Genomic DNA, 27984 nt, shown 5'->3' on the forward strand with positions numbered 1-27984 from the left:
GTGCGGAACGCGTCCTTCCTGTCTCACTCCTCATCACCACCTCCACCACCACCACCTCTTCTGTCATCACCGCCTTCACCACCTCCTCTTACTCCTCTACCTCCTCCAGCATCACTGCCACCTCCTCCTCCTCGACTCGGAAGAGGCAAAAGAAGCGAGAGGAGGTGAGAGAACTCTTTGGCAGGCTCGTACGACCCACCCATCTTCTCTCTCTGCGTGTGGGTCTTGTACTTTGGCTGTACCACCGCTGAGTGTGTCTGTGATGGTGGTGATGTTGATGGTGGTGTTGTTGTTGATGTTGTTGTACTCACACAGACTGCAAGTTTGTACCGTGCATGTGGGGAGCGGTGGTGTAGTGGTCAGCGCGCCCACGGCCACCAAACACCCAGTGACCTGGGCCTCCTCCCCTAGGTCGACTCAGCCTCAAATGAGCACCTAGTGCGGTGTGTAGTAAACGTCGCCGCTGGGGAGACAAAGGCGGCCGAGCGTGGTGCTGGCCACCCCACCCCCTCTGTGTGCTACAGTCGACACAGAGGCCTTCGTCTCCTGATCTCGCCACAGGCTCAGCAGGGTTGCAGCCTGCTGAGCGCCTCTGATGTGGGGCCGTTGTGAACAGGGCCCCACGTGGTGGGCATTGACCAGCGTGGTGAAGTATGGTCAATGAGCGGCGTGAGTGAAGGCCCCGTGGATTGACATGGGCTGTACGTGTAGACTGCTTTAGTTTATATAAGTGTGTGTGTGTGAACTCCGTGTTATAACTAATTCCAGGGTGCCCTGTAGATACACTCGGTCTAAAATAGACATTAATAAGGAACCCATTTAAACTTGCACTAACGAACCATTTACATTCTGTAAAGTTATCTACGTTGACTCATCGGCACGGCTGTGGCCGCCTTTTGTGTAATGATAAATATGTGCACACACACTGCATGACACAGTATACTCACAACGTAAGGGCTATGTCACTCCTATTGTGTCATGTCGTATTTAATTCTTTACTATTTCAACCTGAGATCATGCCAGATCAATATTTGTCGGCTTGGACTCCGAGGTTTCCAGGAGATGGCAGTACTGCCATGGATTCGTAAATCCATCGGTGTGGAGCTTTGGATGTATGACCCACGAAGTATGCTCGGTGGGTTTTCTCTGGATTCTCTGGGTTCCTTCCACGTGTAAAAACAAACTCATCGGCGTGTAATTTGGCCAAACACATACCTATCAACCCATTATCAGTGCCCTACCTTATTACAGATCAATTCTGATCTTATTGGTCACCCCGTGCCCCTTATACATCTCAGCGTTCATCTTACAAAGTTCCATCACAAAGGAGAAACGCAAACAAATAAAACAAATTGTACTGGTAGGAACCTCCTGGTTACACCAGCCCACAGGGGATTATTGTGTCCGTCCGTCGTGTATCCAAAAATGGGAGGGGTGGGGCTGGGTGGAGAGGGTGGGGAGGGTGGGAGGGGTGGGGCTGGGTGGTGAGGGGAGGGTGGGACTGGGTGGGGAGGGGCTGGTCACCCCATGGTGCCCTCATAAAACTCAACGTTTAACCTACTCACGCCGGCTTGTGCCCGCCCTCACAGTCGGGCATATTTGCGGAATACACCACGCCGCCGTTGACCCTGGCCATTGACCGAGCAACCCAACGTTCCTACCAGCTCCCTCCGCAGGAATGTGTTTACTCGATTGCCCTGTACAAGAATACAGGTAAACCGTATGGGTTGACAGGTATGCAAACGTCCCAATGCATGACCCATCATAAAATGTAGCCTTAAGACTCAGTGAGACTTTCCTGCATACATAGAAGGACACTTCATTATTGTTTCTGGTTCATTCTACGGTCCACGTACCATGCATTCTGCACACTTTGCACATGCACCATGGCGCCATGGTACATGCACCATGGCGCCATGGTGCACGTACTACATTGTACTTGTGCTCTGTATGTGTATATGTATCCACCTTCGTTTCGAGTGGCATATGCGTATTATTATTAGTTTACAACCAGCCGCGCTTTGCTCGCAGAGTTAAACTTACCACAGAGTAACCCACACAGAGTGAGAGAGACACAATTTTGCCTGCGGGAATTTGAAAGAGAAACGGGCAGGGCACTGCACTATTACAGGACTGTGCGTGCCACTCAATACCCAGTGTGTGTGTGTGTCACGTACTGTACATTATATTATGCTTGCAGTCGTGGGTGATGATCGCTATGTATAATCCCAATTTTGTCATTTGTGAATGACGGTTACGCATACCTGTCAACCCATAGGTCTACCCAGTAGTACTGGTAGGAACCTCCTGGTTACACCAGCCCACAGGGGATTATTGTGTCCGTCCGTCCGTCGTGCAGGGAGGGGCTGGGTGGGGAGGGAGGGGCTGGGTGGGGAGGGGCGGGGCTGGGAGGGGAGGGGCTGGGTGGGGAGGGTGGGGAGGGGCTGGGTGGGGAGGGGCTGGGTGGGGAGGGTGGGGCTGGGTGGGGCTGGGTGGGGGGTGGGAGGGGTGGGGCTGGGTGGGGAGGGGAGGGGCTGGTCACCCCGTGGTGCTCTTATAAAACTCAACGTTTAACCTACTCACGCCGGCTTGTGCCCGCCCTCACAGTCGGGCATATTTGCGGAATACACCACGCCGCAGTTGACCCTGGCCATTGACCGAGCAACCCAACGTTCCTACCAGCTCCCTCCGCAGGAATGTGTTCCTTGTACAGGGAAATTGAGTATAGCCGTTTCAATACGCACAAGCACATTTAGTCTATTTGTTTGTGTTTCTCCCGTGTGATGGGACTTTGTAGGATGAACGTTGAGATTTACAAGGGGCACGGGGTGACCAATAAGGTCAGAATTGGCGTGTAATAAGGTAGGCACTCATAATGGGTTGACAGGTCTGGTTACGGGATCTTTAATCACAGACTGAGTAGGGTTGTGTTTTTTTTAAACGGTTAATACAACCGCATTATTAATTATGGGTGGCTGCTGGTTTTTGAACCGTGAAACTCTTCTTGCAACAGGCGGTGAATGCGTGTAACCGCTAGGCCCATGTCACACCGCAAGCGTGATCAGTGTCTCCACGCCAATACCAATACAACCGCCATTCGCTGAAAAGTTTGGTCGTACATGTTATGGATATTGTTTATATTGTTAAATTTGAGTCACAGTTCCTATGATCACTGTTCCATTGTTTTTATAGCTTTATTTTGGTGATTTTTAAAAGTTTTGGTTTAGCCACACTTAAGCGGTTGTGCGTTCGCTACGTTGTCCCCACCTGAAGAAGGACGCTTGTGTTGTGCCAGAAACGTCGTGATTTAGTTTAGTTTTCTTTTCTTTTATTAGATTTTTTACCTACGTGACTTTACCGGGGAAAAACTAAGTATTAGCCATGTTTGTTTATTGTAGTACAGAGTTAGCCTGATAACTTTAATCTAAATTGTCTTATGGTTGTTATTGTTTGACTTGCATCCCACTGGGATTTTTGCACACAGCGTTGATATGCGGTGTTTTTTCTGGAAGACTTTGCTGTTTTTTCCTGGATTTTTCTGTTGCGTGTAGGCACTTTAAGATGTTTCTTGTTCATGTTTGTGTTTGTTGTGGTTGCACCCGAGTCAAGAGCCGCATGGCTCACAGGGTTATACATAATAAATGAAACTGAAAACTGAAACTGAAGTGAAGTGTCGAAGGCTCGCTTCTGACAGGAGGAGGTCTCGGGACAGACCCAGCAGGTGCCATGGGTTGGCTGACTGAGATGACCGGTAGATGCACCACCAGCTGTACCCCCCTACTGTGCCAGGCTAGGTGCAGGAGGTCACGGGACAGACCCAGCAGGTGCCATGGGTTGGCTGACTGAGATGACCGGTAGATGCACCACCAGCTGTACCCCCCTACTGTGCCAGGCTAGGTGCAGGAGGTCACGGGACAGACCCAGCAGGTGCCATGGGTTGGCTGACTGAGATGACCTGTAGATGCACCACCAACTGTGCCCCCTACTGTGCCAACCTGAATTTTATCCGCCCGGCACTCCGCTCGTTGTTGTGAGAGTCGCTTCTCTGCCCTCCGTTGTTGCTGGAGGGGCAACTGCCTCCAACTGACCCCAGTAGCAGCAGCAGCGTCCTTCACGAGCCTCCTCCACGCACACGGTCACAAGTGCGATACGAGATTTGCACAGGACAGGCCTCCCATCAATCCGCTGCTGGGTGACGGCTTCTCCACGTAGTGTCAGTCATGGGGCTTGTCCACTGGACATGTGTGTTAAAGAGTTTCATAGCTTACCGGATTCCTCCAGTCTTATAAGTGAATATTTTGATTCACCACGCAAGGTAGTACAGGTTGGAGAAGGGAGGGTCCCAATACCGCTTACCAACGGTCTTAGCCGTGGGCGGGAATTTAACTCAAGTGATGAGTAATGATCGCATGTATCTTCTTGGTTTTTTCGGTAAAGTCACGTAGAAGGGAAATAATAAAATAATAAAAATAAAACATAATAAAATAATTCTCACGACGTTTCGGCCACAATTTTATTATTTCCCTTCTACGTGACTTTACCGAAAGAACCAAGAAGATGAATCCCTGCAGTCACGAAAGCTTTAAATCGAAAAGATCGCATGTATAATAGAATTTTAAAGTACTGTAGTGTTGATGATTATCATGACCAGGCGAATGCCCACTCACGTGAATTATTAAAGAAACAAAATGTTATTCATAATAAAGGTTTTTGGGTTAGATCGCGTTATTTATAAATGTGTCGTAACCCTCCACCACCCGACACGGCCAAACAGTAAAAAAAGTGTCACGTTGACAAAAGACAAATAGTTCATGACTTTAGCCCACCGGTGTGTTTACAATTTTTGAGTACGACGTTTCGCTGGTAATTACATCCAGCATCATCAGGCAATTCGTGTTAAACAGACAAAATGTTCTTGTGTTCTGATTCTGTTTGTGTTCAGATATTTCTATATCACATTAGTGTCTAAACATGTGTGTACTGTATAGGGGATTAAAGTACTGTAGGTGTATGTATGTGTATATACTATGTTTACGTATTGTATAAATATTACATATGCATCATGGTGTGTGTACACAATTTATTGTACTGACTGCGTATGCACACACACACACACGGGTTAAAAAATATAGACATTTGCTTTGTTTTCATGATTGTTACTTACTTATAATAGCCTCAGAAATGTAGATGTCAGCAAAATTACGAATGAAACCACATTCATACTCGTTGGTTCTTTCGGTAAAGAATTAACACGGCAAACACAGCAGGAGAACTGCGGCTGCTTGTGTTGCGATCGAAACGTCGTGATCTATTACTTTCTAACCACGTGACTTTACCGAAAGAACCAATGAGTATGGATTCCTGCAGTCACAAAAAGCTTCAGATCAAGATGAAACCACATTCAATCATCCTAAAGAGAGTACACTAATTGTGTGGCAGTCTAAAACTCTACATGGACCAGGTATGGGTCTGGCCTGACCACCTCATGGAATGCCTTGCCAGCTTTAATAAACTTAATTCTAGATTTGAAGCTTTCGTGATTGCAAGGATTCATATTCTTAGGTTTTTTCAGTAAAGTCACGTAGGTAAAAAATTAAAATTATTAAAAATAAAATTCCAGGGACTGTTTTCTTGGAATTTCTCTCACTTGATACAGCTATCGTGCTGTGACGGTTCCACCTGAAGACGGAAGCTTGTGTTTCCTCCAAAACGTCGTGATTTTATTTTATTTTTATTTTACTTTTATTAATTTTTTACCTACGTGACTTTACCGAAAAAACCTAAGAATATGAAGCTTTAATAAACGCTTGCTGCCATGGTACTTTTGCACTTTCTGTACACAGCATGAACGAGTTGTGCTTTTTTGTAGGATTTTATTGTTTACGTATGTGATGTTCAGATTTGTGTACAATGTTTTTTAGGTGTATCTTGTAATTTTATTGTTTGTTACGGTTGAACCCAGGGTAAATCCTAATAAATTAAACTGAAACTAACTCATGAAGCTATTAGTGTCAGAACAATGAGCCAGCAGAGATCCAAAGTTTAAATCGGTGATTAAACCATATTCTTAAGGTTAGTGTGCTGACGGTCTCAGACCACTTCCCAATTACAAGAGAGAAAAATACATCTCATTGAACTTAGTTTTGCACGTTTTGTTTTCAACTAAATTCAACTTATTCCAGTTCTGGGAGTAAAAACTATTTGGTACGATTGACCTATGAGAAACATTTTGTTTTATTTCACAGCAAAAAAATGTGTCTCTCGCATGGCTAAATAGACCAATTGAATTGACCTCCGAGTAGTTTTATGACATCATCTTCCAAGGTGGTGTAATTTTACCTGCTAGAGCTCTGGTCGCAAATGTCTTTGTCGAACAACACCTAAGAATATGAATCCTTGCCGTCACGAAAGCTTCAAATCTAGAACAACATCTTGTTGATAGCTCCGTTGGAATATAATTGTAAGAATAGTTTATACCAATAAGTCCTCCGTTCAACATTATATACAGCACTGTAATACTCGTCTGCCTGTATGCGTGTATGTGTGTTGAACTTCTTTCGTACCGTACGTAGCCAACCGTGCTAATCGCAGATGCGGGTGTGTGTGTGTGTGCGTTTGCGTGGTGAGCAAAGATATGGCAGCGTCATGTGTGACCAAGGTGGAGTTGACGATAAGCTGCAAGGATCTCCTGGACAAGGACGTGGGCTCAAAGTCGGATCCGCTGTGCGTGGTGCTCATAGAGGCCGGGGGCACATGGACCGAGGCAAGTGGATTGTGACATTTGATGGTGAACCCAGGGCCCTGGTTGACATCTGAAAGGAAAATGTACCTTCCGGTACTCACCCAGATCGATGGCATTTGAGTAACTGCTTTTAAATTGCAAAAATGTGCCTCGCGCCATTCAGTTGGTGCTCACGGGGTTTTAAATAGCCTGGTTGGACAATGCAGCAGTTTCCCGGATAGTATGAGCACCATTGATGATTTTTTTTGTTATTTAAAAAAAAAATCATGGTATCTATGTTGTTTGTCTCTTAACTGTGATTCTTAAATAAGTTATTTTTAGTTTTAATGTGAGAACACTTAGTCTGTTCTCTCCAGTTACCTGGGTGAAAAGTGGGCTAATTTTCGCCAAATCCTGGCACAGCTGGCTAAGAACAAACAACACGAGGCAATGTCGTGGCCTCGTTGTACCAGCAGTGCACAATAGCTGCAGCAGATGAGAAGCAAGGTTGCCCTTCTGCATTGCTTTCATCTTATCGTGTTGTGCATTGTTTTATCCCAGGGCTGCTGTCATGCATGCGCAAATTAATAATGGGATAAAAGCATTGACACAATCACTGACTTAAGTTATTCCAGATTACTTTGCATAACAGTGGAGCTACATGTCCCACCTGCACAACGCACACACGGGCTTGTCACCCCATGAGTATTATTATTCTTTACACTTCGCCGTTATGTTCCGCATGTTTCCTTCATTTAATGCCTAATTCCTGTCTATGAATTGTCGGCTTGTAATGTTGCTTCAATCAATATCGTTCCTTAAGCTTGTGATGCATGCTTTGGAATTGTGTGCAGGAGCTGATTATTCACTATTTAGTAATTGGTGATCGCCTATCTTTAGGCTAATGTTATGGAGACGGGACAAGGGAGATAGAATAGATGAGACAGACCAATACAACTGAAAAATACAAAAGAGGCACAAACATTCCTGATTGCTTTAGAATCAAATCATTGCATTAATTGCTCGGGTTAAAGGGAGAGGTGAGGATCGTTACACATCTCATACATCTTCTTGGTTCTTTCGGTAAAGTCACGTAGAAGGGAAATAATGAAAGAAAAAAAAACATTATTTTATTATTTCCCTTCTTCGTGACTGTGCCGAAAGAACCAAGAAGATGAATCCCTGCAGTCACGAAAGCTTTAAATCGAAATCTCATACATCGTTATGATACATTTTGGTGGCCACAGTAAATATGACATTTTTACTCCGTGGAATACATCTGAACAAAACAGGTATCTTACGGATTGAGAACCAGCCCTGTAGTTATTTGGACGGCATGTATGTTGATTAATAATTGACTTACGAGTAAGCCAATCAGTCGGCTTCCCATCGTGTTCTGCATTTATACTGCATGGGAAACCACCACGGTGTTTTGTTAATAAGTTAAAGCCAATGGGGAGCTGCAAGCCCCATTAATAATGGGTGAGTCCATTGGCTATTCACAAGCTGTTAGCTGGTACTTAGGCATGTGGCACAGCTTGCTCCCGCAGCTGATTAGGGGCACCCCATGCAGTGCATGCAACGTTATGAGAAGCTAGTGCAATGTTTGTTTTGCTCGTTTATGAAACAATGTACATGTTACAACATAACATTAGCGTAGTTGTGGAGAATATAAATAACAATGAATAAGCAAACAAGAGGTTTCCTTCATGTATCTGTCTTTTTTCCTTCATATGTCTCTCTGCATAGAATAAAAGTATTTCTTACACAACCCATGATCCAACAGTTCTCTGGGAATGCATAATTTCATCAGCATTGATTCAGTACAACCAAACTCTGGAATGGTAAATAAAGATCTTGTGGTTCACCTGCATTGATTGAAGTGAGCTCGACGCTGCTGATGAGACACTGTGTTGAAATTGGTCCATAGTTTGTACTGAATCGGCGATGATTAAATTATACACTCCCAGAAAGCCGTTGGGCTAATGGGTTGTGTAAGTAATACTTTTATTTTTAATGCGGAGTGACAGATGATGTAAAAAAACATAATTTTACATCATGTTTTTCTCTGCATATATATATTGAGGCCCTGGTACCTGATATTACGAGTGTATTATTTGCCCTCAGTGGATACGAAAAACTTCAATTATCCTCACATTGATTCTCCCTTTTGCATTTTCTGCAAATACGAGGAGTTGGGGAGTGGTAGCAAAGTGGCGAATGCACTGCAACGTGAGTTTTATTGCTGGCCATGGCTTAAGTGGCGAGTTATGTCTGAACCCATCTTGGCACCCTTCCCCCGACCTCCCCCCCCCCTCCATGACTGACTAACCAGCACTTACCAGAGTAGTAAAGTATGGTCACAAAACCCCATTGATTGACAGACTGTCGGGAGACTAAGTAGTGGATGGATAAAGGGGTGTAAATAAATAAACCCATATAGGAATCTCCTGGAAATGTCGGCAGATTTATCCTATTATTTATCAGTAGGCTTTCCTGGATAAACGAATTATCATTACTGGTTGACTTCCCTCTTTCTGTTCTAAAAAAAGACTCCACTAAATGTGTGTGTGTGTCTTTGCAGGTGGACCGCACTGAGCAGATTCAGAACTGCCAGGAGCCTGCATTTTCCAAGCGTCTGCAGATCGACTATTGCTTCGAGCAAGTGCAGAAGCTGCGCTTTGGTGTCTACGACATTGACAACAAAACCTATGACCTCACCGATGATGACTTCCTGGGTCAACTTGAGTGCAACCTGGCTCAGGTGGGTGCCTCTGTTGATGTTTAATGAAAAAGTAATTAATACTGTCAACATTCTGACGTGTTATTCTTCATAGTGATGCGTTTCCTGACTCAAAAAAGTTGATGAAATTCCACATTCTCATGACAGATCCCAGTTTTTTTCCTAGGGTGACCTGGATTGATGTTCCACAAAACTTTATTGTCTTTGGAAGGATGGAATATTGTCGAAGGTGACCCCAACTAGGATTATGACGTGTGACCTTTCCACTTGCAAGTCATGCACTCCAACCTCATCACCAGCCAGATACAGCATTTATAGCTGAAACATGTTTCTCCCATCTGTTCACAAGAGTGACTGTCCCTGGAAAAAGTTTAGGGTAAATTAGCTATTCATTTGGTGAATAGTTATAAAGGCCATCTGCATGACACTAATTAAAATGTGTCCCAATTCTCCAAGCCTTGGACCCTTTGGATTCATCTGTTTGTTGTGGTGCTCGCGAACAGCAGTTCACCATGCTAACAAGTGGAATTTTTTTTTATGTCAGCCAACCTGTGTGTGTGTGCTTGCACTGAAATAGTTAGCACCTTGCACTACAATGTCAGCCACCTGAGTTAAATTCCAAGCCATGCACGTCATTGGCATTCGATATTTGAACTGTTCTTGCCGATCTTTATGCAATGAGTCCACCAGACGAAGGTTGAGATGACACAACTCCTCTTTATTTTCTGCACGAGCTGACGCTGTATGTGGCCCACTTCAAATCCCACCAGGAAACACCCCGGTCACCCCGCCTCATCCGGTGACGTCACCACTCCCCTCCTGGGCATTCCCTGTCTCTCACGCCCTGCCTTCTCTTTCCTTTCGTTCGTGACGTCATCTTTAACAGTAACCTGGGACCCTTGGGTATTTCTACCCCAGGGTCGCGTAAGTATTGACACTACACTTACATTGGTTAGTTCAGCCTTGAAATAATACGTGATGCAATGAGTGACCATTACCACTGCAGAGACAAAGGTGGCGTAGTGCGGTGCTAACCCAACCATCCCTTTTATGTCATCCAACCTGGAATATATTCTTGCACTTTGGCCTACAAGACCAGACAAGGGTTCTTTGTGGTGTTTGTGTGTACTCTGAGCCATAGTGTGGAGTAGGGCTGAACGATTTGGGGAAAATATCTAATTGTGATTTTTCTGACAGATATTGCGATTTGCTTTGCGATAAAAAATTTTAATATTCAAGCTTCAGTTCAATATTCACTGTGTAATAGATTTGAAACAAGTGATGGGGCATTACCACATGATACCATCAAAATATGAACTGCTCTATCAAACATAGAACAATTGTTAAGTGAAATAAATTAAGTAATAAATATACAAAATAAAACAATTCCAATAAGAAAGTAACAGGACTTTTCAAATCGCAAAAGATCGCAGCCTTTGCGATTTGCTAATCGCATTGTTTCAAATTGGGATTTCGATTTGAAATCGATTCATCGTTCAGCCCTAGTGTGGAGTCGTTAACAAACATCGCTGCAAACCTGAAGAGCCGAGTTTCAAGTCCCTCTCACAGCCAAAACCAGTAACTATTGTCTGAACCGATCCTGGCCTTCCCTAGGTTGACTCAGCCTTAAAAAGGTACCTGGTGCGATGTATAAACATTATCACTAGGGTTTCCATTGAAAGCTTTCGTGACTGCAGGGATTCATCTTCTTGGTTCTTTCGGTAAAGTCACGTAGAAGGGAAGTAATAAAATAATAAAAATTATTTTATTATGTTTTATTTTTATTATTTTATTGCTTCCCTTCTACGTGACTTTACCGAAAGAACCAAGAAGATCATCACTAGGGATACAAAGGCAGCCGGGCGTTGTGCTGGACACCCACCCCCTCGTGTGCCACACCCTTCATAGGTTCCCGCTAACAGCACTTACCTCAACACTATATTAAGGCTATACGGGGGATCTTTGTCTTTACACTCTGAGCAGGTTGTGTCGAGTAAGAAGATGACTCGACCCCTTCTGCTGAAAAACGGCAAGCCGGCAGGAAAGGGCCAGATCACAGTAAGTGGTTGTCCACGCACCACCAAGCAAGATCGCGTGAAGATCCCGTACATCGATTTGTGGGCCAGCTTAAAACCAATTTCCTTGTGAGCTATCATTGGAGGGTCTGACAGGTCCTTCATTACCATTGTTTAACCTAATATTCCAGCATCAACACACATTTGTTGTCTTTTTAAACTATTGTAGATGAACATGATACCCCAATTGCTCGTATGACATCCTCCAGTGAGTTTCTGTAATAATGAGTTTGAACAATGAGTATAGAGCTGCTTTCTTCCTTGTTATCGTTACCGACACTTGCAGTAATTTGTAGAATAGTAATGTTACATCTAATTAACATCATTCATCGTCAAGTTTAACCATCTTGGATTGCAATATCTGTTCATTGGATTTTGTATGAATGTTTAAAGAATCTGAATAACTTGGCCTGTTAATTATAAGAAAGCATTCACCCTTGCGGTTTCATTGTCACAATTCACCGTCGTGATTAAATTCACAAATATTTTAATAGTTTTCACGTATTTTTTCATTTGTTCTGTCTTAATTTGTCTGATTATAATTCACGAGTGTACATGTAGTATTTGCATGTGATTGCAATAATTTGTAAATCATAGATGTTACTTGCACGATTCTATGCATTTATCGCGAGCATAATAATTTATTTCAATGGATGAATTAATTAATTAATCTTCACATCCTTACATACCTCCTATTACCAAGGTTGGATACATACGGGGCAAAGAAGTTCAACATACATACTACATTTGCACCATTATTACTAGATTTCCCCTTTACAATAATGGCGAGTTTGGCACGTGTAATAATTTCTTTATTTACATTGTTTTTTTTAGATTGTGGCAGATGAGATTAAGGATAACAGAGTCCTCGCTCTTCAGGTGGATGCTCGTAACCTGGATAAGAAGGTGCGTCACTTCAATCTAATTCACCCAATCAATGGGTTGTGCAGATTATCGCTTTCCATAAAATATTTGTTCAAATGTGACAAAATCTTGGCTGGCTCTGATGTCTCCAAGTTTCTTCAGCAACCTCAAGCCAAAATGTGTAATCCTTAGCGCGCTGAGTGATGGTGAATTGAAGTCACAACCTAAGTTTAATAATGATGATGACTTTTAGGTTGTCAGTGTCTCTGATGTCGTATTAATCCCCTGAGGGCACCGAGCTACTTAATAGTTGCATGATGGTTAATGTGTGCTGGTGTCATCATGACTAATACTGCAGTGTTGTGCTGAATTTATAGTCGTGCACTGTCATGATTTACACATTTATCGTTGTATATTACAGGGGTGCACTGCATACACGCATACACATATTTACTTCATCGTTGTGTTGAGAACTAGTCGAGCACTACTCGGAGACGGCTTGAAGGTTAAGGGCTCTCACCGTAAGTTTATTAAAGATATTACAACACACGAGGGTACACAACTCCCAGGGGCTAGGGGGTCCTACACTGAGTCCTGGTCCCTGCCGGCTAGCTCCGGTCTCTCTCTCTCTCTCGTCGGATCGGGGACTCTGCCGACTCCACCGACCGGAGAGAGAAGCACCTCTACGGCTACCACCGGCTTCTCCCCAGACTCACTATTCGATCCCTCTCTACCCCTGGTTCCCTCTTCACCCTTCTTACTCTACACGTTCCCAGAGTGACCCCGCTTTCGTCACGGGGTCTCCCTTAAATACTCTACGAGACATGACGTCATCGAGCCGCCCAGCGCGCATGACGTCACGTCCCGTTCCGTGACGTCATCGCACTGGACGGCACACATGACGTCACGTCCCCATTTTACTCCTCTACAGTTGTATCAGTGTCAGATGAACGTGCATTGTTTATACAGGATTTGTTCGGGAAGTCTGACCCATACCTGGAGTTTTTCAAGATGGCTGATGATGGCACCTGGCAGATGGTGCACCGGACAGAGGTAAGGGCGATCTCGCGCGTCGGGAAAACCTCCGTCCCTGAGTTTGAATCGTCAGACTAAGGCAGTGTTCTTCATCGCAAGGCCCGCAGGCCACTGGCTGCCCCTGGTGGCCTTTAGTGCGGCCCCTGACGTGCGACCCACCGACAGTCCACAACGTCTGGAAACACCCCTGGCAAGCGGTGGTCCTCACACTCGTGATGTCTTATCGGCGAAAGTTGCCCCCCCTCTGAAAAAGTAGTGAAGAACACTGGACTAAGCGGCTGGGCACTTTAGCAACCGACACATTCATCGTTGAGCCTCTTTGCAGCGTTCTCATTGCAATCTGGCCATTGAAATTAAGAATGTAAACACTCTGTGACATTCCTCACAAAAGTAGGATTTTTGTGTCCTCTCGGCTCAAATCACATTTTTAAATCACCTTCCTGTCCCTATCCTCTGGATTACAAGATGCGCAGTTTTTTTTTTTAAGTAAAAGTAGGGGTTGCAATCCGGCGCATCTTACAATCCGATAGGTTTGTGTGCGTGACCAGACTTGTATAACTTTGTTGACACCGGGCTCAAGTTTTGGGTGCGTCTTACTTTCCAGAGGGTCTCTTAATCAAAAGTGTTAAATTAAGCTTACGGTCAAGTTAAAAATTGGAGGCAAAATAACATGTAAATGTCTCTTCATAACGCTGCATGATTATCCAGGTCTTTAGCAAAGATGACAGTGAATTTCATTTAAATATCCTTGCATTGAACAAAGCCAATTTGTCCATCAAGGTAATGCCATCATTCATATTTGTCTTCGTGTAACGACAGTGCATCATAATGTTAGTGTTTCCCATTGGCTGTGGTACCTCTTGAATGTCAGCTGTCATCCACAGGTTATCAAGAACAACTTGAATCCCACATGGAGACCATTCAGCATCCCTCTGCAGGCGCTCTGTAACGGGGACCTGGAGAGAGACGTCAGGGTAAGTGACCCTGCTGTCATATAATGCATGCAGAGCATTGCTGGGACCACATCACGCCTATACAGGCCTTTTGTTGATGCACTGCTGGACAGATGTCGCAAACGGGTTTTGATTCCTTACCCGTACCCGGCCGAGACAGGGTCGCAAATGGGTACCCGTTCCCTACCCGTACCCTACCCGAAATGAGTGACAAACGGTTACTCACCAGTGACTCGCGGCCTACCCGTACCCGTACCCGGCCGCACCAGGGTCGCAAACGGCTACCCGTACCCAGGTACCCAGGTACGGGTAGCCGGGTATCGGGTAGGGTACGGGTATCGGGTACCCGGTTGCGACCTCTGCTGCTGGATGAGTGTATCCCGACGCTCTGTGGGTTGTGGGCTTTATTTGGCTACACATCACCACGGGGGTTAGGGAAGACAGGGAGTATGGACGAAGAATGGTACAGCAATTACTTTTTTCTACGCTGCCCTCTAAACTGAACTAAACCATTTTTTATTTTACCAGGAAAGGCCCACTGAGCTATATAGCTCTTTTTCAGAAGCGACCTGGCCACAAATGATAGCTCAACGAAGTGGCTTATCACGTGGAGATGTGTTGCAGCCAAATACTCTAAACGCATGTTTCTAAATGTCTAGGGAAAAACTGGAGGACCCTGAGAAAAATCTACACGACCACGGGGAGAACATGCACATTCCAAATATACAGGCGTCTAGAGTCGGAATCGAACCCACAATCCTCCTGTATACCAGGCGAGGTAGTTAACATCTCGCCAAAACTCATAAAGGCTTCCTCGGTAAATAGATTCACTTATTTTTTCGTTATGTTGACTTCCCGCAATGTGTTACTCCATTGTATCAGTACTATAAGGACGACAGGTTTTGGAAATTCCAGACCAGGATTTAAACTTTAAACCTAGCAATTGCGAATCAGGCACCCGAACAACAGCACCACTCGACCGGACATTGGACTGTACGAGTGCTTTATTGTCAAAGCGTTTTATACTCATTCCCTGGTGCACTACTTTTCTCCTCCTGTCCCACATTCAGCTGTCTTCATTCAAATGCTAAATATGTAATTTAACATTACAAACGCTGACAAAGGATGGGGGGACAGAGGGAGGGTTATTGGTAAGAGGCTTCTTATCATGAAGTGGTGAAATTGCCAACACAATAAAAGGCAAATTCTGCGTTGCATTATGCTGCAAATGGAAGGATTTTGCTGATGATGCAGACACCCACACTTTACCTCACCGGGGGCAGATATTCTTTCCAACTGATGCATTTAAATGAGAATTAACTGATACAAACATTTTTAACTGCATGGCTTAAGCGTTGGTGAAACTAATCTGCCTCTTCAAAGTGGTATCTCACATTTGTAATCTGGCAATTTTGAGGCACGGGTTAGCAAATCGTGCAGATTTTGGAACTCCTCAAGTCTGCCGGGCTACCATGTAGCCAGTATGTGGGTTTTCCCCAGGTTTCCATAATTTCCTCCCATACACAAGCACTCCTTGAGAAAGAACTCATTCCAACGCATGACCCTACAATCCTGAAACTCAAGCGAGGCTGTCCCAGGTAAATTAATAACAAAACAATTGAACTGAAAAGCAATCGTAATGTTGTTAGGTCTCTGCTGTTCGTTTTGTGCCACTGTGACATGGCTCAGCGGTAACGCGCCTGCCACGGGTGGCAGAGGTTAGCTTCGTGGTTCGAGCCCAGCAGCCGTCCTGGTTAACACTGTGGGTTTATTATAGCCACCCTGACGCTATTCGATAGGCCACATGTGCTGGCATCACGGTCCAAATTTCCCCACTTGAAAAATTGCCCACAAATTACTCAATTGGGTAAAACCCACACAGCAACATCGCACCCTTCTGTGAAAACAATGCACACTGTAATTTTCCGTGAAACAGAATGTCTCTGTGATAGCCTTGAACTCTAAGAATGGTGTAATTACCAAATGTACTTTTGTTTGAATTTTTATTGTGTGTAAATGGATCTCTGGTGTTAGCGACATATTGTCAATTTTGTTTTGTTTATCCAGATGAGAACTTTGAGAGAACAGGATGAGTCTCATATGCAAGTTGTGACCTGGGTCACCAAAATGACACGAGCAAAACCAAGTACAACAATGAAATTTACCAAAACAAAATAAAAAACAAAAACGCTATCACATGAGGAATTGAAAATATTGCAAACATAAAGTCGACGTAAATCGATCAATATTCAGCACCTATAAATCAGCACCTCCGATTAGTACGGTTGACTACGTACGGTGATACATTATGCTGTCCGTTCAATGCAGGTCGTCTGTTACGACTACGACAGCGATGGCTCCCACGACCTCATTGGCGAGTTCAAGACCAACGTGAAGAATCTTCAGCAGGCGGAGAAGGGGCAGGTGGGTTTTGGCCATGCCGCGTCACGCGCGTCGATCCTCGGAGGGGAGACGGTCACCTCGCTCCCGAACGGAGAGGGTTAACGACGCGACGTTGGACGTCATTGGCCCTCCCCCCCCCTCCTGGCTGCACCATGCAGGTGGAGTTTACCGTCATTCACCCCGAGAAGAAGAAGAAAAAGAAGAACTACAAGGGCTCGGGCTTGGTCATCGTTAAGTCATGCCGGGTACGTGCATGTCCCCTTTCCCAACTGACCTCCGTGTTAGCCCTGTACAAATTCATATCTTTGTTTATTCATAACTTTGGCCAGATACGTGACCCGAACCCAGTGACATCTGATTTTATTCTAACCCAGTGAAAACGAATTCTACTCAAACATTAACCTTTGGCCCTTTTCATTGCCCCTAACCTGGTACTAACCTGACCCCAACCAAATTCTATCTGAACCTGTCCTTAGACTTAAGACAAAAACTTGGCTATCATCGAACACTGTCGAAATAGACCATAGCACCAACCGCTTCCCTAGCTATAACCTCACACTACACACTCAATTTTCTCCATGAATTTCAAACCAGTGTAGCCATTACCCTAAACATGTGCAAATTAAGCATAATCTATCCAAAGCAACCATATTACTCACCATAACCTAATCATAGACTGTATCCTTTACATAATAACCTGAATGCTAACCCTGTCCAAACTACCTATTGCCATATCCCTAACCATAGCTTCGCCTTTGGCCATGTGCCATGGTCGTCATACTGAGAGAAATTTGTTAACGTGGTACTCTACGAATTCCACAGACGGAAGTTGAATATTCATTCCTGGATTACATCATGGGTGGCTGTCAGATCAATTTCACGGTGAGATGCGTTGTGTTTGCGTGAGCGTTGTGCATTTTTACACGCTTTTATTCAACTCACTCCATCTGTTGTCGTATCCTCAAATTTTGTAACTCAATTTTTACCCTCTTCCCAATGTGCTATCGACTGCAAACTTGGTATACTTATGTCATACTGATGACAATACTATATTCTATCATTCAAAATTTAAAATATATTTTTAAACAATATTTTTTACGGGTCTAATTGTCCACGCTCAACTCACGTTGCATGTAAATCACCACGGTCCCTTACGCTATGGCAAGCTGCGGGGCCACTTCCTGGAGTCGTGGAGTTCTGCCATTACGAGTACGGTACATTTCATTAAAACGTGTTTTAAAAAAAAAAAGTATTTTAAAATATTTTTTTGTCTCAAGAGCATTGGTGTGTGCAAAACATTTTCACTCCTATGACATGAAGTTTTGATGAACTTCAATTACATCTAAAATAATAAAACAACAAACTTGTCAACAGCTCATCTCCTTGTTCAGCAGGTATGGCTGATGAAGCTTCAGCGCATAAATTCCACCAAATGCGTCGGTTTAAAAGTCCCCCCTTGTGCTGCTGCACCAGGTGGGGATCGACTTCACGGGGTCCAACGGGGACCCGAGGTCACCAGACTCGCTTCACTTCCTGAGTCCCAGCGGCGTGAACGAGTACCTGACGGCGCTGTGGTCGATCGGCAACGTCATCCAGGACTACGACTCGTGAGGCCGCCGCCGCCGCTGCACCTGGCCACTCGCGGGCGCGGCGCAAACATTTTCACGGGGGTGGGGGGGGGTGCTGGGCGGGGGCCCGCGGCGCTCGGTGGCGCGTTCGATACCAGCAGTCGCCGTCTAAAGTAACGTCGTCGTTGGTGGTGGCGTTGCCCGTGAACGAATCGGCCCTTCAACTGAATGCGCCCCATCTCGCGCGAGCTGTGAAGCTAAGCAGGTAGATTGATGGCTGGTTAGTACCTATATGGAAGATTGCACAGGAATGTGTGAGGTGTTACAGGCTTGAGCTGTGTGGTGGCCAGAAGATGGCAGTGCAGTAGTGAGTTATTGAACTTAGCTGTGGGGAACGGTGAGTGTTGCTCTGTGTGTCATGGATCGGACAAGATTGAGTTTATTCAGGATGATTAAAGCAAAATGCATATCACATTGTGGGAAGTCAGCAATGGCTTTCGGAAAGTGGAATTTCCACCTCTGATTCAAGCCAACAATAGAGATGACTGCTCTTCCATGCTCGATTGCATATTGGGACATAAACGTTATTCTCCAGCATCACCAGTAGCAAGATCAACATTACATTTCCATTGTTTCAGCATTTGCATTGGAATAGACATCATAATAGGTGTTCTTGGCTATCTTCATGACTGTCATTGTACCCATTGGCATCTGCACCACACTAACGGAATTCCTGCAACCACCACCATAACTATTTTGGACATTAATATGTTCTGCTCGTGCCAGAATTATCTATTCAGTTCTTTATTTTTCTATTTCAAGGTCAGCTTTAAGATCTTGTCTTACCTTAGGTGACTTTCACTGCATTAATATCCTCGTTCTGCTCATACCGTGGCCCCTGCTCCCACTCAATAATGCATTGAGGTCATTTAATGGAATAAAATCCCACCACCTCCAGTGAAGAGGATGTGCTGTCAGCTGGGTCACAGATATTAAATGTCCAACAGCACAAGGATGAACTATTCCACCGATGCCCCGCATAGATGTGACCCAGAATTAACTTGGCAGCTAGACTAAAATTCCCTGTACATGTTCCTCTTCAAATATGTTGTTGTGTATCAACCGTAGCTTTAAATTGCGTTATAATGAATTCAGAGGTGCAGTGGAACTCATTAAAATTCATAGGCTGCGGTATTAACTGGATGAGATAAAAAAATAAAAAATACCCAGATCGTTTTGCATGCGGGAAATGGCTTGTTTTTGTCCATGAGCATTGGCATTCACGCATTGCAAATGTTAATCACCATTGTCACTTTGCCCTTTATAACTAGATGAAAGCCCATGACACCATAATTCCCTTGTTTAAGAAAAGCCTGGGTTAATAAACAAGCACAACGATAACGGCGACACAATGTACGTCGCATCTAAATGCAACAGCGACACCCCAAAGACGCCGTACGGCAGTGAGGGACAAAGCCGAGAAAGAAGGTGACGTAAAGGATGGTGGAAAGGGAAGCGACCAACATGGGAGAGCGGGGAGGGACACGTGGGAGAGTAAGGAGGAGCAATGGCAATTCTGGCTGTCGCCTGATGAGGCTGGTTGTAATTACTGCCGAAACGTCGTGCTCGAATTGTAAGCGGTGTGGGTTTACTCCCCCACCCACCGGGGTGCTAAATTCGTAACTAATCGGCATGTTTTGTTTACGTGACAAACCCCGAAAAACCCTGGATAATATTGGTCGTGAAGCCTGCTACTATGTGTTAAAAGGGGCAATGCTGCGGTGTGATCCAGGGCCAATGGGGGGCCATACCCACGGGCACCGGGGGGGGGGGGGCCTGTAGGGACCCAGCAACAAGGAGTCCCAATGGTGCAAGGGCAGCCAGGGATTGGTGTCTTTGATTTATTTGCACTGTGCACCCCCATAGTGAGTAAATAAATACTGCAATCAAACAATTAAATCTACAAAGGGGGATGAATGAGAAGGCATGATTGTACTACCCACTATAGCCCTTTTTGGATCCATGCGAATTCAACCCCGTTGTAGTTTGGAGAGCTGAATGGAGTTCAAAAGAACTCTCAAACAAACACCTTGTGAAAGACCCAACACAGAAGATCCCTGGATTTGATCTTCCACGAAGCTCATGGTCCACCCTAAATCCGCATCCACCGCACAAACTGCGGCAGATGCAGATACCCCTTTCACAAATGGAAAATTAAAAACTCTCCAGTGTGCGACTGTGGTCATCCAAAACAAACCATACAGCATATAACGACGTAATTCCCAATCCACAAATACGAAGGAGACATCACAGCGATACACAAAAAAAAATACGTATTTATTTTAAATATAATATCACCTCCACTCAAAGGGGTATCAAAAATTGTACACTCAAATGAAATGCAAGGACAATAAAATCATGTTTAAGTAAAAGCCATGAAACAATTGTGAGTCTTGTACTCCCTCCTAAACACACCGAGGCTCGTAGCGTCCCGGATCACCGCCGGCAAGGCATTCCAGATCCTTGGGGCAACACTTGAGAAAGCCTGACCCCCCAGCGGCGAGCACAAAAGCCGAGGCCGGGAGAGTATGTCCTGCTCTGAAGAGCGTCGTGGTTCTCTGGCTTGACCACCTGAATGTGAAATTGCTGCTCTGCATCTACATCAGCCGGACAGATGATAGACTACAATTTCCTGTACCCTTCGCACTGAGGGGACTGCATTTGCACGACTTTATCTTCATTTACTGAGCTAGGGAGGGCCTCAGCTGCGTGTTTCGTTGTGTCTTTGCGCATGTTGGGCTGAGCCTGGTGGTTGTGTTTCTTTTACAGGGATAAGCTCTTCCCTGCCTTTGGGTTTGGGGCACAGATCCCTCCAAGCTGGCAGGTAAAGAGTTTGAGAAGCTACGCGTGAATTTTCTTTGATCGTTCGCTCTTGTCTAAATCCACTCGTGTGCTGTTACGTGTTTTTCCTACGCTTCATTAACGGTTTCTTTTATCGAATTGTATCAGTTTTGTATTATAATGACTGTTAGATGGTTCAAAATTGCTGCTGTCCCCTATTGGCCGTGTGCACGCTTAAATCTTGATCTTGTTTCCTCTCCCAGGTTTCACATGAATTTCCACTGAACTTCAATCCAGCAAACCCATACTGCAACGGTAATGTGCATTGAGTGGGCACTAAAAGTCATCAATTCAGCCAAACATTGTCCCCTGAAACAGGTTTCTCAACTCCAGTCTTCCCGACTTCCCAATGATACACCGCTAGCGCTCTGCGCTTACTAACCGTCAGGTGCATCTCGTGAGCAGTGGGACTGAATTGCAGATGGACCATGTGTCTCATCACGCTCGTTTCCCCTCCCCCAAACTGTTGCACCCCGATCGCTGGTGCGGCAGGCGTGCAGGGCATTGTGGACATGTACAAGGTGTGCCTGCCCCAGGTGCGCCTCTACGGCCCCACCAACTTCTCCCCGATCATCAACCACGTCGCGCGATTCGCCGCGGACGCCCTCCAGCAGCCCGCCGCCACGGTGAGGCAACCCGGCGGCTGCCAGGCTCGTGGGCGGTGGTCCGAATCATAAAGTGTCCGTGCAGTGTGGCGTGCTTACATTTTCAAAACGTTTACTTGATACAGCTGTCGTGGCTGTGACGGTTCGACCTGAAGACGGAAGCTTGTGTTGCCTCCGAAACGTCGTGATTTTTATTTTTTATTTAAATTTTTAAATGTTTTACCTACGTGACTTTACCGAAAAAACCTAAGAATATTTTCAAAACGATTTATGGTAAAGTCACCCACGTGGTCCTCCTCTGCTGGTGAGCCACAGATGCGCGCGTGATTATTCGTGTTCATCTGCATCCACGCACGCTCACGTGCTTACGTACATACGTTCGTGTAACCAGGGTTCAATTCACGGTCGTGGATAATCTCGATGGCAAGTAATGTTTGAACCAGTCCTAGTCCTCCCCTAATTTGTCTCTGCCTTAAATGGGTGCCTGGCACACTGTGTGTAAACATCAGCACTGGGGATACAATGGAAGCCAGGCGTGGCGCTGTTTCGGCCTTGGTAAGCGCCCGCCATCACCACTTGTACCTCCAGCCTGTAAGGCTAAATGAGAGACCTTTGCATCCATGTTCGTGTACGTATATATAGTGTGTGAGTGTTTTGTTAAGGGGTAGTGTTGTCGTCATGGTTATTGCATTGAGATACCATCTCGTTAACTCAGGCTGCACCAGCCTAAATAGCTGCTCGCTAAGAGCACTAATTAAAAGCTACATGGGGGATCTTGGTGCGTGTGCATGTGTGTGTGTGTGCGCGTGCGCGGCAGCAGTACTTCGTGCTGCTCATCGTGACGGACGGCGTGATCAGCGACATGGATGAGACGCGCCTCGCCGTGGTGCAGGCCTCCCGGCTGCCCATGTCGCTCATCATCGTGGGCGTGGGCAACGCCGACTTCTCCGCCATGGAGTTCCTGGATGGCGACAGCGGCGTCCTCAAGGCGCCCTCGGGCGAGCCGGCCGCCCGCGACATCGTGCAGTTCGTGCCGTTCCGCGATTTCCGCAACGTGAGCAATGCAAACCCCTCCCCCTCTCGCACGAGTGGGGGAAGGACGAGTGGGAAGGACGAGTGGGCGAAGGACGAGTGGGAAGGACGAGTGGGCGAAGGACGAGTGGGAAGGACGAGTGGCAAGGACGAGTGGCAAGGACGAGTGGGAAGGACGAGTGGGCGAAGGACGAGTGGGAAGGACGAGTGGGAAGGACGAGTGGGAAGGACGAGTGGGAAGGACGAGTGGGAAGGACGAGTGGGAAGGACGAGTGGGAAGGACGAGTGGGAAGGACGAGTGGGAAGGACGAGTGGGAAGGACGAGTGGGAAGGACGAGTGGGAAGGACGAGTGACCACTTCCCCACGTATTTACTAGAGAAGATCAAACGGAAAGCTTGCTCTTCTGAGCCACAAGTCGTGCCATTGCATGGGGGAGCAGTGGTGCAGCAGTCGACGCTCTGCGCTACCAACCCTGCGACCTGAGTCCGTTCCCGCTCACGATCACCAACACCAGTGACGATTGTCTGGACCGGTCCTGGGCCTCAAATTTGTACCTTATGCGGCGTGTAAACATCACCACTGGGGAGACAAAGGCGGTCAGGTGTGGTGCTGGCTACCCACCCTCTCATGTACCGTGCCGGCCTGAAAAGGTGCTCGCTAACAGCACTTGCCCCAAAAGTGTGTTATGGCTATATGGGGGGGGGGTCTTTGTCTTTTGTATGTGAATTTTGATACAATAACAAATTAATTATTGAAATCCAAGGCATCGCAACTTCTCATAGGACAAGTCATGCTACATTTTGTTCATGCTACGTTTTTTTAATAAACAGAGACAAGCAAAAGTTGCCCGCATTTTGATGCTCAGTGCTGAATAAGTGAAGGGGGGGAGGCTTGCTTTGACTGACTGGTCTTCTGTTTTGTTTCCTGATTTGTGCTTCCCCAGGCACCCAAGGAGGCACTGGCCAGGAGCGTCCTGGCTGAGGTTCCCCGGCAAGTGACGACGTATTTCAAACAGAGGGGTCTGCCCCCTCCGAATGTCGCACGATCCTAAGTTGATCGTGTGGCCGAGTGATTGCGGAGGATGGGATGAGCCCCCTCGAGCTTTGTGGGTTGATCTTGGGTGGAGAAACCGTGCCATATAAGACTTTGCGAGGTGGAGGTGGAGGGGGAGGTATGAGTCAAAGTGTTTTTCTTACAATATTATGCTAATTCTGGTAGGCTCACTTATCAAATACCCAAGTAAAAAAACAAACGCTGCAGATCTTGTTGTTTAGGGCAGCTATGCTGCTGTGTGTAAACATACTATTTTTTATTTTTAGTCTTCGTCCATCTGATGGCAACCTGTGGAATTTTAGTCAACTCTTACTCTGTGGATTTAATTTAGTCAGCGTTTTACTTTAATGATGAAAAAAACCCATGACGGATGTGGATACCTGACGCACAAATGGAAAATGGAAAACTCTCCAGTGTGTGGCTGTGATCATCCAGAACAGACCGTACAACATATGAACCTTATGGCGGTACCCCGGGGTACCATAGTTACCATAGTTACCCCGGCTCTCGCATAATGTCCGTGATGCAGTCATTTTTAGTCTGTTGATGGTCGGCGATGCGACAATCGACTCATCTCGACGAGCTGTGCACAATGCACTATTAAAAGTTAAATTTTTCGATAACGGATTTTGTATTTCTATGCTGATGTTTGGCGTTTCGAAATTGCGGAGTAGCACTGATTTCGGATTGATTGGTTACCCCAGTCGCGGAGTTAAGTACACCCCTGAAAAAAAATAGTGTCCCAGAAATAAAATATTGAATTGCCTCGGCCATTTTGTATTATTTGGGTCCCCGGGGTACCGCTATAAGGATCATATAACGACGCAATGCCCCGATCCACAAATACGAAGGAGACATCACAGCGATTACACTGCTCCTGACGCGGCTATCCGGCTTGACCACCTCAATGTGAAATTGTAGTTGTTGTCTCTGCATCTACGTCAGCCGTACGGAAGAAGAAGAATGAGGAGACAAAATCCACAGACGAAGACTTGACTCAAATCCCGCAAGTTGTCGGCAACTGAACTAACACTAAAATGCTGACTAACTAAATAAACACTGCTCAGCCGTGTGTCCTGGACTGTCCGACACGATCGCTGTGATGGCGTCGTTGTCTTGATGTTGGCAACGTGCCCTCCTGACCTTAACGAGGGTTATTCATCTTTATTCGTGTTTTAAATTCATGTCGGACAACCCAGGGCACAGATCCTGGGGGCTCCATATCTCCAAGAAAATGGATATTTGTGTTTTTCTTTGGGTTGTGTCGAAATGGTTTTCAGGTTACCGTTTTATGACTGTCAAATTCCTTTGCTAATTCTAATTTGGGCAGCTGTAAGACCTTCGTGTGTGCGTACGAGTCAAAGTCCATGTACTCTCTGTTCAACTGAGCACTGGGCGTGCCCGTGCCTTTTTGCTGTCGCCGACCCATTGGTGGGAACATCACATTCTTACGTGATGCCCAGTCTCTCTGTAGGACAACAACTGATGACTTCCAACCAAGTGGTGCCGATTAAATTGTGTCTGCGCAGTATATTTAGTTGAATGTTTCAACATGCATACATTTTCATAAAATCTCAGAAGCTAAGCAGGTTTGATCCTAAAATGTGCTTGGATGGGTGATCACCACTATGCATACAACAGGTACTGTAGGCTGTTGCAGTGGGGCTGTGTTGTCAAAATAGGGCGGTGTAGCAAAATCCACTGTTGTACTGCACTATTGCCCAACGTCGATTCCGCCTTCAACCCACACTGACCAGCGTGGTGAAGTACGGTCAAATATAGCCCCCTTGACTAGCACGGCGTGAGTAGGCCCTCATCCAGCAGTGGATTGACAAAGAGCTGTACGTCAACATATTGCTTGGGAACAGAAATTATGGCTTTTCGCAAAGTGGCAGCCCTTGCTTTGTGGCAATGTCTCATTAGCATGCCTTCATTGTATAGCTGAAGCCATGCTTGTGGGCATGAAACCACGCGTGCTATTTTTACTAAATGCATATATGCAAGGTATAGTTTGCATGTTTTGAGAGCGGGATATTGTAAGGGGACAGGCATGTGCTTGATTTATTTCACTCATCATCCTCCCTCTTCATGTGATATTGTAATACGATTAGAACATGCCTATGTAAGCTTCACATGAGCGTGATTCGTCCTCTCAAAATAGTGTGACTATCCCTTGTGTGTGTGCACACAAGCGCTTCTTTATGTATGTATATATATGCATGTCGTACGAACAGATTTTACAGGAACAATAATGTTGGCGCATAGTAAGCCATACGTTAAAACAAACTAGTCCTAATTCATATTTTATGTGCATGCTAATTACGCGAATCGTGTAATATGTATGCTCATTGTGACGTATAGTAAGTGCCACACGAGCTAAATATAGAAGTAGTACAAGCTGTAAGTGACAATGCCATTGCCAAATCACGGGAAAAATGTATACTCTTTACATTGCAAAGCCAAAGCAATGCAATTCTACCAACTGGAATGCGAACGTTACATTTTACCTCCCCTCCCGTTTCATACCCACACCCAACGCAGCCTTAATCCCTACCCTGTGCCTTAGCAGGTTATTGTCAACGCAATAACGTGACCCCTGCCCTGTTCCGAACAGTTTCATGGGCTGCTTAATGGTAGGCTTGCCGAAGTGGCTCGCATGCGTGTCTTCGGAGCCATCGAATAATTGATATCCGTATCTTCTGACCCATCCTCATCTCCTGCTTCCTGCCGATTGGCTCACCGGTGCAAATTTGGCACTCGCTGTTTGTGAAATATCTAAACGCGCACAGCATGCCTTTGCAGGGTGTGCTGGTACACGCCTGCAATCAAGGGCTCCGCAGCCACTGTTTGTAGGTAACACAGATATGTGCTGCGAGACAGGCTCCCAGGTCTATTTGGCTGCATGGAAGTTAAGGAGCTTGCAGTACAGCATGCAGGTTCACGATCTATATTTTCGGACAGTTAAGCACTATGCTCCTTCTAATGTGCTGGTTTTCTCCCACATCCATTATACCCCTTTACGAAGAAGTTGGCCAAAGCTTCGAATGCATAAATTGCTGAAAATGAGTCCTCACTGTCGGTGCATTTTTTTTTATTTGGAATGTGCTGCTTTCATCAACAGATTCCGCGCTGCTTTGTGCCTTAGAATGGATTTTTCTGCAGTGCCGTCATAATCCATGCCGCCATCTGCCCTCCTCGGGGAGACGACCTTTATTGGTCAGCCTGGTGCCCTTAAATACCTCCAATTATATAACAACGTTCGGCCAATGGGAACCAACATTTGAATGTGGCGATTTTAAAAAATTATTAAATCAAAATTAGAATGTCAAGATTCATTTCGCTGAAATTCTCAGACCTCCACGTGGTAACTGTACACATTGTAGATCATTATTGATTGTAAAATTGAATGATTTCATGTTAAAATAAAATAGAACTATAACATTGACAAAGTTACATTTTCATGCAGTTTTCTTAAAGCAGCCAAAGATCTCATCTTCATTTGGACTTTTGACTCTTAAAAAGATAGCAATCCTGCCGTGTGTGGCTGGTAAATGCAAAAAAAACAACAACGTTAAACAAGATAAAGCCACCCACTTAAGGGGGTTCGTCAACTGAAAGTCTGACGGTGATTAGGTTCAAATAGGTAACTAGAGCCCTGGCCATTGAATTGGTTTGAGATGAAGCCAGCAGTGTTATCACATGTTCGAGAATATTACCTGCCCAGCCTTGATTTAGCATGGGATCCTTCTTCTGGCTCCCCTTGACGATTAAACCAAAGCACAGTGCATCCACAGCACGGCGATGCCACTTTCATTTCTGAGCCGTCAAAATGAATCGTACCTTACAACGAGCCGGCATCGCTTCTCGTGGTTGCATTAACGTTTGAGAGCACTGACCATTGCACCGTCACAAATGTGGTTATTAGCCCGTAATGAGCTTTGTATTTTAGTTATTTCATCACTACAAAATTAGTCATTTTAAACTTTTTTTTTATTGAACGCTTGATATTGAAATAAAATGTATGCGGCAA

At 45.5% G+C, this 27984-nt stretch overlaps 1 protein-coding gene across 3 annotated transcripts; it reads left to right on the forward strand.

Moving 5' to 3' along the window:
• Positions 1–27984, forward strand: LOC144942010 (copine-3-like). 3 transcript variants are annotated; one of them, XM_078868614.1, is made up of 16 exons: positions 1–164; positions 6628–6763; positions 9306–9485; positions 11448–11522; positions 12374–12445; positions 13373–13456; positions 14323–14412; positions 16720–16815; positions 16953–17039; positions 17617–17676; positions 18268–18401; positions 21192–21246; positions 21467–21518; positions 21756–21889; positions 22686–22922; positions 23845–27984. In XM_078868614.1, exons 2-16 carry the CDS (start codon positions 6635–6637, stop codon positions 23950–23952), a joined length of 1593 nt encoding a protein of 530 aa, XP_078724740.1. In that variant the 5' UTR covers positions 1–164; positions 6628–6634; the 3' UTR covers positions 23953–27984. The 3 variants fall into 3 exon arrangements, with proteins under 3 accessions (XP_078724740.1, XP_078724739.1, XP_078724741.1); XM_078868613.1 differs by having other exon boundaries at positions 6633–6763; XM_078868615.1 differs by having other exon boundaries at positions 6633–6763; positions 22689–22922.

This window comes from Lampetra fluviatilis, chromosome 26, assembly GCF_964198595.1.
Source record: "Lampetra fluviatilis chromosome 26, kcLamFluv1.1, whole genome shotgun sequence".
Classification (NCBI taxonomy): Eukaryota; Metazoa; Chordata; class Hyperoartia; order Petromyzontiformes; family Petromyzontidae; genus Lampetra; species Lampetra fluviatilis.

Coding starts and splice junctions, on each gene's coding strand:
- LOC144942010 (XM_078868614.1), top strand. CDS start 6,635: ATGGCAGCGTCATGTGTGACCAAGGTGGAGTTGACGATAAGCTGCAAG. Junction 17,040..17,616: donor TCATCGTTAAGTCATGCCGG/GTACGTGCATGT, acceptor CGAATTCCACAG/ACGGAAGTTGAATATTCATT. Junction 22,923..23,844: donor CGTTCCGCGATTTCCGCAAC/GTGAGCAATGCA, acceptor GTGCTTCCCCAG/GCACCCAAGGAGGCACTGGC.